This window comes from Vipera ursinii (assembly GCF_947247035.1).
Source record: "Vipera ursinii genome assembly, chromosome: W".
NCBI classification, from domain to species: Eukaryota; Metazoa; Chordata; class Lepidosauria; order Squamata; family Viperidae; genus Vipera; species Vipera ursinii.
The window spans coordinates 20,174,156-20,186,905 of record NC_139522.1 but is presented as its reverse complement, the minus strand read 5'-3'; the positions used below and the strand labels follow the sequence as shown (position 1 = coordinate 20,186,905).

The 12,750-nt window shown below is 44.7% G+C and overlaps 1 protein-coding gene across 1 annotated transcript in view; it reads left to right on the top strand.

Moving 5' to 3' along the window:
* Positions 1-4,822, top strand: part of LOC310648237 (transcription factor Sp4-like) — a 136,113-nt gene extending 131,291 nt beyond the window's left edge. The window contains exon 5 of the mRNA XM_083375985.1: positions 4,106-4,822. Coding sequence (XP_083232111.1) covers positions 4,106-4,353 — 248 coding nt within the window. The 3' untranslated portion in view covers positions 4,354-4,822. The remainder of the gene's footprint in view (positions 1-4,105) is intronic.
* The last annotated feature ends 7,928 nt before the right edge of the window (positions 4,823-12,750 follow it).

The following is a 12,750-nucleotide window of genomic DNA, read 5'->3' as shown; positions in this document are numbered from 1 at the left end:
TTTTAATATTTGTATTTTTACTTGTATTTTACTGTTGTTAGCTGCCCTGAGTCCTTCGGGAGATAGGGCGGCATATAAGTCCCATTAAATAAATAAATAAATAAATAAATAAATAAATAAATAAATAAATAAATAGCACTTAGACTCATATACCACTTCACAGCGCTTTACAGCACTCTCTAAGCGTTTTACAAAGTGAGCATATTGCCCCCAACAATCTGGGTCCTCATTTTATTTATTTATTTATTTATTTATTTATTTATTTATTTATTTATTTATTTATTTATTTATTTATTTATTTATTTATTTATTTATTATTTGGATTTATATACCGCCCCTCTCCTGAAGGATTCAGGGTGGTGTACAGGGCAATTAAAACACTATATACAACACATAATATACAAAAATTAAAATAAATTAAACCAAGTAGCCCTAAACAATAAAACACGTTCTAAAATTTAAAGTTTAAAATCTAAAATCCCAGTCCCTCAGTCCAGGCCGGCAAGTTCAAATAGCCAAGTCTTCAGGTCGCAGCGAAAAGAGCGAAGGTCGGGAGCCATCTGGAGCTCAACAGGGAGCTGATTCCAGAGGGCAGGCGCGCCCACAGAGAATGCTCTCCCCCTGGGGGCCGCCAGTCGACATTCCCTGACTGACGGCTCCCTCAGGAGGCCCTTTCTGTGGGAGCGCACAGGACGATGGGAAGTTAACACCGGCAAAAGGTACTCCCGTAAATAATCCGGGCCCATGCCATTTAGGGCTTTATAGGTCATCACCAGCACCTTGAAACTCACCCGGAAGACAACTGGAAGCCAATTCAGCTCGCGGAGCCGAGGTGTTACATGGGAGTATCGGGAGACCCCCATCACAACTCGCGCGGCCGCATTCTGCACCAGCTGGAGCCTCCGAGTGGTATTCAAGGGCAGCTCCATGTAGAGAGAGTTGCAGTAGTCTATCCGAGAGGTCACGAGTGCATGAGTGACTGTGCGTAGGGCATCTCGGTCCAAATAGAGCCACAACTGGCACACCAGGCGAACCTGGGCAAAAGGTACTCCCGTAAATAATCCGGGCCCATGCCATTTAGGGCTTTATAGGTCATCACCAGCACCTTGAATCTCACCCGGAAGACAACTGGAAGCCAATTCAGCTCGCGGAGCAGAGGTGTTACATGGGAGTATCGGGAGACCCCCATCACAACTCGCGCGGCCGCATTCTGCACCAGCTGGAGCCTCCGAGTGGTATTCAAGGGCAGCTCCATGTAGAGAGAGTTGCAGTAGTCTATCCGAGAGGTCACGAGTGCATGAGTGACTGTGCGTAGGGCATCTTGGTCCAAATAGGGCCACAACTGGCGCACCAGGCGAACCTGGGCAAAAGCCCCCCTGGTCACAGCTCCTATATGATCTTCTAAACTGAGCTGTGAGTCAAGGAGGACACCCAAGTTGCGAGCCCTATCTACAGGGGGTAACACCTCACCTCCTATAGATAAAGATGGAATAGAGTGGACAACCCGAGATGCTGGTATGCACAGCCACTCGGTCTTGTCGGGATTTAGACGAAGGCTGTTCCTCCCCATCCAGACCCTCACTGCCTCCAGGCAACGGGACATAACGTCGAGGGCATCACCGGGTTGATCTGGGGTGGAAATAAAAAGCTGGGTATCATCAGCGTACTGATGATACCCCACCCCAAAACCACGAATGATCTCACCCAGCGGCTTCATATAGATGTTGAACAGAAGGGATGAGAGGACCGACCCCTGAGGGACTCCACAAACGAGAGGCCTCGAGGCCGACCTCTGCCCCCCTGCCAACACCGACTGCGAACGATCCAGGAGGTAGGAGGAGAACCACTGTAAAACAGTGCCACCCACTCCCAACCCCCTGAGGCGCCGCATTTTGCCAACCTCGGAAGGATGGAAGGCTGAGTCAACCTTGAGCCAGTGTGACTCGAACACCGAACTGCTGGCAGTCAGCAGAATTAGCCTGCAATACTGCATTCTAACCATTGCGCCACCACAGTTGTGGTAATAGAGATACTGGCAATTCTAGATCTAGGACAGGGCTTTTCAACCTTTTCACCCATTGTACCACTTTTAGGATATGGCAACATCTGAGTACCACCAGTCGCCTAGCAAGGTGTCAAAAACTTGATGACCCCCCCAAAACAGGAAAAAAGTGATGAAGTACAGGTAGTCCTCAACTTACAACAGTTCACTTAGTGACTGTTCGAAGTTACAATGGCACTGAAAAAATGCCCCCCAAGCCACAGACAAGCAAGACACCTGCCTGCCTGCTGATCGGTGCTTCTTCTGGGCTCAGAAGCGCCAGGATCAGCACCGAGCTCCAGCTGGAGTCTGGCACTGATCCTGGCGCTTCCACTGAGCCCTGACAGCCCTGAAGAAGCGCTGATCCTGGCACTTTTGCTGGGCCCTGACAGCCCTGCAGCTCCAGCATCTCTTGCTCAGGATTGTGCAGTGCTGCCACCGGTTCAGCTCATTCCCCTCCCTCACTACCACTTTTCTAGGATGGTTGTGTACCACCTGCCAGGTGCCAATGTACCACAGGTGGTACCCGTACCACTGGTTGAAAAGCCCTGATCTAGGATATAGATAATTCTCTATTCTAGATATTGAACTTTCTCTAGAGAAATGGGAATGGAGTTGGAGATGCTCATAGAATAAACATTTTACCGGAGGCCCAAGTACCTCTGATGGCAAAGAGTATATTTTATGACTTTTAATGGTATTCTGGTTGTGGTTGCATTGATAATCTCATGTCTGTGTAATTATAATTTACCCATTGAGTGCTACCTTATGCACTGCATAGAAGCTGTTGCTAGTGAACATGGAACAAGAGGGTTACTGTACAGCATACCTAGCTGCTATCACAGCGTCCCCCAACCTTTTTTGTACCAGGGACTGGTTTGGGGGGAAACAATTTTTCCACGGACCGGGAAGTGGGGGGGGAATGATTTCATGCGTATGCACAGATGAAGCATTGCTCACTTGTGCAGCCTAATTCCTAACAGGCTGTGGACCAGTACTGGTCCGTGTACTGGGGGTTGGGGACCCCTGTGCTATCATACAGTATTACATTATTAAAAGAATTACACTGGATACTGATTATTAATGGTTCAGAATTGTAGTATTAACCTTGAAGGCTATAAATGAACCAGGATCCCCTTGAATTGTCTTCTCCTATATACATCTGCTCGACTATTGCAGTTATTGTTAGAGGCCTTCGATATTGTACCACAAGATTCCTGTTTCTCCTAAAGAAGTTATCTGAACAACAATCAAAAAATACAACCTTTGGTTCTGTTAGTTGTGCCTATATTTTAAAATGCTTTCACTACAAAAAGAGACACTCAGTGGCTTTCATTTCAGTTAAGGTACATGTGGAAGACATTTTATATGTTTTGATGTTCATATAGGATGTCCTTAATTTATGCTTGCTTGTGTTCATTGTTGTATATGACAAACTCTATAGAAATACTTTAAAATGCATAAATATAAAGCTACTTAATTGTTCATAAGAAAAGCAAGAAAGGACTTAAGCAAGTCTAGCAAGCTCTTCTGTTAAATGTATGCATATAAATGTATACAAGTATTTTAGTATAATTAAATTCTTCAGTGTATTTAACTACACTTTAAATATAAACACAATTATTTCACTGAGAATCAGTTGAATATATGTTTAATACAGTAAACTCTCAATTTAATAAAACTGGCAGACTTTGCATTTGATGGACAAAAACATAATCATCTAAATTGAACATCTTTTCAAGAGACAACACCTTCCCTACTAACCCTTTAGCCCCGTATCCCAACAGCCCACACATCCTCTCTTTTTCCCAGCACTTTTCCTTTCTTCCCCTCAGAAAATCCAGTGAGATCTTTAACCAGCACTTGGTTTTAATAGATACCTCTTCCCCCCCCCCACATTGGGATATTAAAGATTCAAAATAAGAAATTAATTAAAGCTTCAGAATTGCTATAATTTAGGAAGGCAAAATAGAAATACAAGAAAAATTGTTAAAGTCATGGCACTGTACTATAGATTATACATAGATAATTGCCCATGTTGTTAATTCAAACATTTCTTGACAGGTGAGAAAAGATTTGAATGCCCAGAGTGTTCTAAAAGATTTATGCGAAGTGATCATCTCTCCAAACATGTCAAAACACATCAGAACAAGAAAGGTGGAGGAACAGCCCTTGCTATTGTCACCTCAGGTGAATTGGACCCTTCAGTTACTGAGGTTCTTAGATCTCCAAGGATTGTCACAGTAGCAGCCATTTCTCAAGATTCAAATCCAGAAACCCCAAATGTTTCAGCAAACATGGAGGAATTCTGAAGTAATGTTACGTTGATGCCTAGAACTGCACTTACATTTACATACTTTTCAAGATACAGAAGTGGGCTGGTAAAAGTGTATTACAGAGCAAGAAATAATGTATTCCGGCTTGATTTCTGTAAGTATTCTAAGGTGGAAAACTAGCACAGGAAGTGTACTTTGTACAATAAGAAAATGCAAAGTATTCTAGTGAAGATGAAAACCTTTTGTTTCTTTACTTTGTGAGACATGTGTATTAAATTTGGCCATCTTTATTCATTTGTTAAAAATCAGATGGCAGCAAGTGAAATGAATCTGAGGAACATCTCAGATAATTTTGGCCACTACATTGTAGTAGTGTATATAATGACAATCAGTAAACACAGAATAATCTCTTTCTAGGAGAGGTAAGAGATCTACAGAGCCAGTGTATTCTTTAGCAAATACTGAATTTTAGTAATATAATGTATTGACATAAAATTTTAATTAATTTCTATGTAAAAATTAAACATGATAATGTGTTACAAATCTTATATCTTAATTCATCCTAATTCAAGACACAGGATGTATTCTTAAGCATTCATTAATCTCTATTTTGAAACCAGTAATTTAAATATTTATATTTTATTAAACATTTGGAGATAAGGGGAAGTACAATGTTATGAATCGTAGCATTTATACACCACTAATAACATTTTTCAATAGCAAACATTGTGGTAAATTTACTGAATTCTTTAGAATTTGACATACTAGCCAAAGAAAAAGATGAACAACTAAAAGTATAACTATAATAATAATAACAACAACAATGTTGGAAAGGACCTTGGAGGTTATCTAGTCCAACCCCCTGCTCAGGAAGGAAACCCTATACCAGGGGTGTCAACCTGCTGGCCTGCAGGGCGGTTTCATCATACCGAAGCTGCGCCCACCCCATTGCTGGCAATGCAAAAAGTCACGATAGGTCGTGACACGTCACGTGAATTGGCAAATTTGACACCCGTGCCCTATACCATTTCAGACAAATGCCTGTCCAGTCTCTTAAAAACCTCCATTGTTGGAGCATTCACAGCTTCTGGAGGCAGGTTGTTCCACTGGTTAATTGTTCTGACTGTCAGAAAATTTCTCCTTAGTTCTAGGTTGCTTCTCTCTTTGGTTAGTTTCCATCCATTGCTTCTTGTCCTGCATTCAGGTACTTTGGAAAATAGTGTGACTCCCTCTTCTTTGTGGCAGCCCCTGAGATATTGGAACACTGCTATCATGTTACCCCTCGTCCTTCTCTTTATTAGACTAGACATTCCCAATTCCAGCAACCGTTCCTTATATGTTTTAGCCTCCAGTCCCCTGATCATCTTTGTTGCTCTTCTCTGTACTCTTTCTAGAGTCTCAACATCTTTTTTACATTGTGGTGACCAAAGCTGGATGCAGTATTCCAAGTGTGGCCTTACCAAGGCATTGTAAAGTAGTATTAACACTTCATGTGATCTTGATTCTATCCCTCTAGCACTGTGTTGGCTTTTTTTGGCAGCTGCAGCACACTGCTGGCTAATATTTGAGTGATTGTCCACTAGGACTGCAAGATCCCTCTCACAATTGCTACTATTGAGCAAGGTACCACCTATATTATACCTGTGCATTTGGTTTTTCTTGCCTAAATGTAGAACCTTACTTTTTTAACCATTGAATTTCATTTTATTAGATAGCGCCCAATGTTCGAGTCTGTCAAGATCCTTCTGTATCTTAAGCCTATCTTCTGGGGTGTTGGCTATTCCTGCCAGCTTAATGTCGACTGCAAGTTTGATAAGTTCCCCATCTATCCCCTCGTCCAAATCATTGCTGAAGATGTTGAAGAGCACTGGGCCCAGAACAGAGCACTGGGGCACCCCACTACACACTTCCCTCCATGTAGATGCAGTTCCATTGAGGACCACATGCTGAGTACAGCCAGTCAGCCAGCTATGAATCCATCTGGTGGTGATGCTCTCTAACCCATATTTTTCTACCTTATCAAGTAGTAGGTTGTAGTCTGCTTTATCAAATGCCTTACTGAAGTCCAAGTAAATTATATCCACAGCATTCCTCTGGTCCACTAATTTTGTCACATGGTCAAAGAATGCAATAAGATTTGTCTGGCATGATCTGTTTTTGACAAACCCGTGTTGGCTTTTGGTAATGACTTTGTTTGCCTCTATGTGTTCACTGATTCGTTGTTTGATTATCTTTTCCAGAATCTTCCCAGGTATTGAGGTCAGGCTGATAGGTCTGTGGTTTCTTGGATCTATTTTTTCCTTTTTTGAAGATGGGAACTACATCAGCTCTTTTCCAATCCTCTGGTAGTTCCCCTGTGCTCCATGATCTTTGAAAAATATAGTTCAGTGGTTCTGAGATCACATCTGCCAGTTCCTAGAGAACCTTGGGGTGTAGTCCATCTGGTCCTGGTGATTTGAACTCATCTAGGGTGGACAGGTGCTCACTTACCATTTCTTGCCTATTTTAAGTTGTGTTTCTAATCTGTTTTTTACGGTACTGTTTTTGATAGGTTGGACTGTTTTTCCCTTTGTGTAAATACAGATGCAAAAAACGAGTTGAGCAGTTCTGCTTTCTCCCTGTTGCTTGTCACCTTCTTATCACTTTCTCCCGCTAGTGGACCAATCATTTTATTAACTTTTTTTTGTTTTTTACATGTTGAAAGAAGCTTTTTTGTTATTTCTGACTTTTGTTGCAAGCCTTCATTCATTTTGAGCCTTAGCTTTCCTCACTCCTACTTTGCAGGCTCAGGCTATTTGCTGATATTCTGCCTTAGTTATCTGCCCCTCTTTCCACTTTTTATACTTGTCCTTTTTGTCTTTCAATTCATCAGAGAGTTCTTTATGCAGCCATGCTGGTTTCTTTTGAGAGCTGTTATTTTTCTTCTTTGTTGGTATTGTGCTAGACTGGGCTTTTATTATCTCACTTTTCACAATTTCCCAAGCTTCTTAAGTTGTTTTCCCCTTGAGGATTCTCATCCATTAAATCCTTCCCAAACTCTCTCTAAGTTTGTTGAAATTAGCTCTCTTAAAGTCCAAGACTCTAGTTTGACTGTGTTCTATTGCTTGTGCTTGCATAATGTTGAATTCCAATATTGCATGGTCACTCCCCCCCAAAGCTTCCTGTGGTTACAACATCTTCTATCATTTCATCTCTGTTAGTGAGAATTAAGTCCAATATGGCTGATTCCCTAGTTCCCTCCCAACCTTGGGAGACAAAGTTGTCTGCTAGGTTTGTCAAGAATCTGTTTGATCTTCCACTTGGTGCAGAGTTTGTCTCCCAGTTGATGTCAAGGTAATTAAAGTCCCCCATTACTATTGTGATGTGCTTCCTACATACCTTAGTTAGCTGACTAGCAAAAAGTTCATATATTTCCTCTGTTTGGTTGGGTGGCCTTAGTTAACTATTACCTTTGTTCCTTATGAGAAATATTAGCTTGGATCCAAAGAGCTAATTTTGGCTTGCTCAAGATTTTCTGTCCAGCAAGTAAGGAGGTTTCAACCTTTTCTTTCTTTTGAAAAACTCTTGTGCCATATAACAGATTGTGTAGTCATTGGTGCTCTCTGAGCTTGGTTGCAAATAAGCAGCGATTAAAACCTAGGATTAACACCAGACAAACAACAATTGTAAACAATACCCTAATCCACTGGTCGGCAACCTGTGGCTCTTTCAGCCATCTCCTGCAGCTCCCAGTCCTCCTCCGCCATGTGCAGTCCCCCCCAAAAAAAGTGGGACTAAAGAAATTTCAGACTTCCGGTTCCTGTTTCTCAGCAGAGCAGTTGGAGAATTTGAAATGTCGGATCCTCCGGCTGAAATTTCTTTTTGTTGGTGACCCTAAGGGGCCAGAATCCACCCTGAAGGGGTAGAATGAAGGAAGGAAATCCCAGGGACTTAGGAGAGATGGCAGTCTCTCCGAACAGTCCAGGAGAAGCCTCCCAGAAACCAACTGAAGAAAAGGCTGGCTAACGCCATGTCCAGCCATAGCTGAAGCAACAGAAGTCATAAGCGATTAAACTAAGCGAAATAATAAACAGCATGCTTGAATCTGGGTAAGAATACTGATTTTCTCTATCCTACCTACTTTCCTGAAGAAGAAAATCCCCAAAATAAGAGATCTCCGAAGAAGGAAAGGGGGAGGGGGACTTCGCTCCCTCCCTTTCAGTTGGGCGGCGACATTTACCCTTTAGAGAAAGAAAACAAGAATTCTGGGAGTTGAAGTCCACGAGTCACAACTAGAAAGACATGAAAAATGCACAAATGCTGACACCTGCTGGTGGATGAGGATTTTTTCCCCTTTCAACTTTTAAGCTTTAATGCACCTGTTTAAACAAAGATAACACAGCTGAAGCAATGAATACTTTACAAAAGAAAACATGTGATGAGCGACAACAATTTCAAAGGACAATGACTTTAAACTACATAGAAATTCAGAATAACTTTGAGAGTATGAATCAACTCATTTTCAACTTAATTTCACTCCAAGAAATTCCTCAGGAAAATACAGTAGAGATGACTGAACAAGACTCTGAAGACAGAGACTCAAAGAAGGAACCTTATAAAACGCTCATTTCCAAAAAGGAAGTATATGATAAGCAGCAAAAATTTCAAAGGACAATGACCTTAAATTACAAGGAAATGCAGAAGAACTTTGAGAGCATGAATCAACTTATTCTCAACTTAATTTCACTTCAAGAACTCTCTCAGGAAAACATAGCAGAGATGATTAAATATAATTTTGAGGATAGAGACTTGAAGATGGAATCATATAAAAAAAATTATGATTTAATTCAATTGGGAAATATTTTAATACGTCTAAACAAATTTGAAGATAAGGAAAAGAATGAGAAAAAATTCCCTTTAGGGAAACAAATGATGATGAAACATCAGGAAAAAGATGGAATATTTTAAAAGTGGGACTAAAAAAGTTCAACCAATCAGTTCAAACTTCTCACGAAAAAAAATACTCACGAAGTTTGAATTGATTGAATTTCTTTGGTTTGTGGGACTGCCCACAAGCCATTTGTGGGACTGTCCACAAACCTCTTTGTTTCTTCGGACTGCATGTGGCAGCAGCGGAGGAAGTGCAGGAGGACTGGAAAGGTGAGTGGGCCCTTTTTCTACCTGCTGCGCAGGTGGGGGCAGCCAGTCTCAGGGTGCCCCGGGCCCACCTCATCCCTGCCCGGTGGGTCTCCCCTTGCCCTGCTCCACCGCTGCCTCTGCTAGCCCGGGGGGGTCGCTGGAGGTCTCGGAAGCTTCCCCTCTTGGCCCCTGCCTTTTGGCCGTCCCCCAGGTGGCCAATCTCCGAGGCCTCTTCTGAGAGATTCCTCCGCGGTGCCTGCCCGGTCCGCTGACCTCTTTCTCCCCGCCAGCTCTGCTGGGCAAAAAACCCCTCCAGCTATCTCACTGCCTTTTCTGCACTCGGGTCTTCCGAGACTCCTGGTTCACATGGATCCTTGGTAGAATTTATATACAGAGGAAGGGAAATGTGGGAGCTCTGGGTGAGATAAGTGCTAGCTCCGGAGCTGGAAAGAGCATGTGGGACTGCAGACATAGGTGCAGCCTGCAACGGGTCAGGCTGAGGTAGGGCACGGGACTTGGCCTGAAGATTCCCGCCCAGCTGGCACCCCGGGAGCAACCTTGTGGGAGACCGACAATCACTTACTTGCAGGCTTGGCTTGCCAAAGGATTTCCTGAAGAAGGAGGTGCGAGCTGTGAATAAAAACTCCTCGCACTCCAATTCTTCCCAGCTGCTGTAGCCACTACTCATGCTTCTGGCAGCTAGTCCAAGTCATTGGCCCCTCCCCCCGTCACCATTTCTGCAGGGACCTGGAGGCATCCCCGCCGCCGCATGGAGATCCACCTGCCCGGGGCTCGGTGGCAGCAGAGGAGGCGGTTCCTCTCACTGCGTGTTCTGTACCAGCCTGCTCCCGGCCCTGCAGAAAAGGCAGGGACAACCCCTTTACAAATGGCAAGAGGCTGGAATTAAGCCTGCCAAATTTATTAACATAAAACAGAGCAAAACAAGATACCAACCATGAAACAGGAGCTATAAAACAGGAACTATTCAAGCAGTTGCCTTCAGCAAACCAGCCCTCCCACGCATTCCCCTTTTATACAGTTCAGGGCATGGCTTCTCTCTGCCTCCTTCCGAGGTGCCCCATTGCCTTCCTCTGTTTACTCCTGATTGACTGCCTCCTGCGTCGGGCATCCTTGAACAGGGCCAGCTGTGGGTCATCTTCATCCACGCTGTCAGGCTCACACAGCTGGGTCTCCGTCGTGACCAAGTGGGAGGGGCCTGGCTGAGGGCTCTCATCAGCAAGCTCTTCAACACCCCCCTCCTCCTCTGAGTCGTCCGACCCAACTGCCGAACCCACAGGCTGACCCTGAATCACAACACTGCACCCTGAAGTCACCTCACCCTCCAGTCTACACGTGAGTGGGCCTGCCCTGTCGGAGGGGGCACCCTTTACTCCTCCCCAAGCGGCCGAGGGGAAGCGGTCTCAGAGCTGCTCTCAGCCACCTGTGTGCGCGGCTGGCATGGCCTCTTGGTTGCTTCCTCTTTCCCTCTTGAGCTGGATCGACAGGCAGTCTTGTCTGCCCCAGCAGATGGTGACCTAAGCGGGATTCCATTTACATGCAAGTATTTAATGCTTTTTAAATAGCATTTTAGCTTAAGAACCTGGGTAAGGAGCCGCGGGTGGGGGGGCGGCCAGTGTCGGGGTGGCCTGGGCCCGCCTCTTCCCGGTGAGTGTCCCCCCGCCCTGCTCCGCCGCCACCTCTGCAAGCCTGGGGGGGGTCACCAGGGATCTTGCAAGCTTCCCCTCTTGGCCCCCGCCTTTCGGCCGTCCCTTTCCACTCCCGCCGTGGCGATTTCCGAGAGCGAGGAGCAGCTGCCTGCTGGGCAAGCCCTGAAAGCTTTCTTCCTCTCCCCGATCTTGCCTTTCTTGCTCGCCCTCTGATGTAGGCATCTGCTGGGTTTCCTCAACCGCCCCCCCTCGTTTTATTTTAATCCCACCACCACCTCCCTCTTTCACAAAGTTGACATTCCGGAGACTCGGACCTTGCTTCGCTCCCAGAGTCACTTGGTGAAGCTTGAAGGAGAGGCCGCCTGTTTCCACCTCCCATGGAGCAGAACTGCTGCTTCCTCGCCCTCCCAGCGAAAGAACCCCAGAGAGCTGAAAGACGTCCTTTCTCCCACTTTCTGCTTCTCATCCTCTCTTTTCCAAGCACCCCTTCCAGAAACCAGTCGGTTGAGATTGTAAACTCCTCTCCATCTTCCCCCTTTCCTGCTGCCCGTTCTGGGTTTCTAGATTCTGGCCAGGTTTTCCTCCATCCGTCAGCCAAAGAGGAGGAATGGAGCATCCCTCCCAGAGAGAGCCAGAAGCCTCAACTCCGGTTTTCCGCAGCAGGCTGAGATAGGCAAGCCCAAGTGGCTGTCTGCTGCCACCTCAGAAGATTTGCCACAGCAGCTCCTTCTCCCCGTTGGCCTCCTCCTCCGCTCCCTCGGTACCTTCACGCCAAAAGGCGGAAAGAAGAAAGTCCCAGAGAGGGAGAGCACCGGGGGGGGGGCGAGAGAAGTCTTTTCCAAGGGGAGGGGAAGCCAGCACGGCAGAGCCGTCCATACCAGAGCTGGATGGAGGCAGGGCTGGTGCATGTCTCACCTTAGGCTCCACTCTTCAATCAAGCCCCCTGTTCCGCGTGCGCTCATTTTGCGGCTCCCAGTTTTTTCTTTTGTGAGGGAAACAGGTCCAAGTGGCTCTTTCAGTGTTTCAGGTGGCCGACCCCTGCCGTAATCAATGATCTGCCAACTCAGACAAACAAGCAGTAAACAGCAGCCTAATCATGGAACTACCAAGGAGAAAATAACACCCCCACCTACACTAACAGGGCAAGCTACTGTAGATAAACAGAGCAAACCCCACTCACATCTAGCACTGAAGATGTTACCTAGTCTAGTAAGGAAACATTTGCAAGCAAACAACCAAGCTCGGAGAGCACCAAGGACTCCACAGTTCAACCCTGAGCTACATATATTCTCTTCTATTGATATATGAGATTCATTTTTAAAGATGTTTCAGTGTCAAACACTATGCAGCATTGGAAATTAAAGTTTGGGAAACTCATTTAAGTTCTTTTGGATGTAAGAGTGTTTTGCAAAAGTTTTTTGTACTCTAGCAAATGTTTACATTCTTCCCCTTCCTATATCACAGAAACTAAAAACAGCAAATAGTAAAAAAATAATTATTTTCATTTTTCAGGAACAAAACATTCTAAACATATATGAGGGTGATATCTCTCTAATGTGAGATTATTCAATAATAACTCAATGAAAAAGGGTAAAAACAAAATTAAAATTGTTACAGATCCAGCTCTTCTCACTGACTACTCACTGAC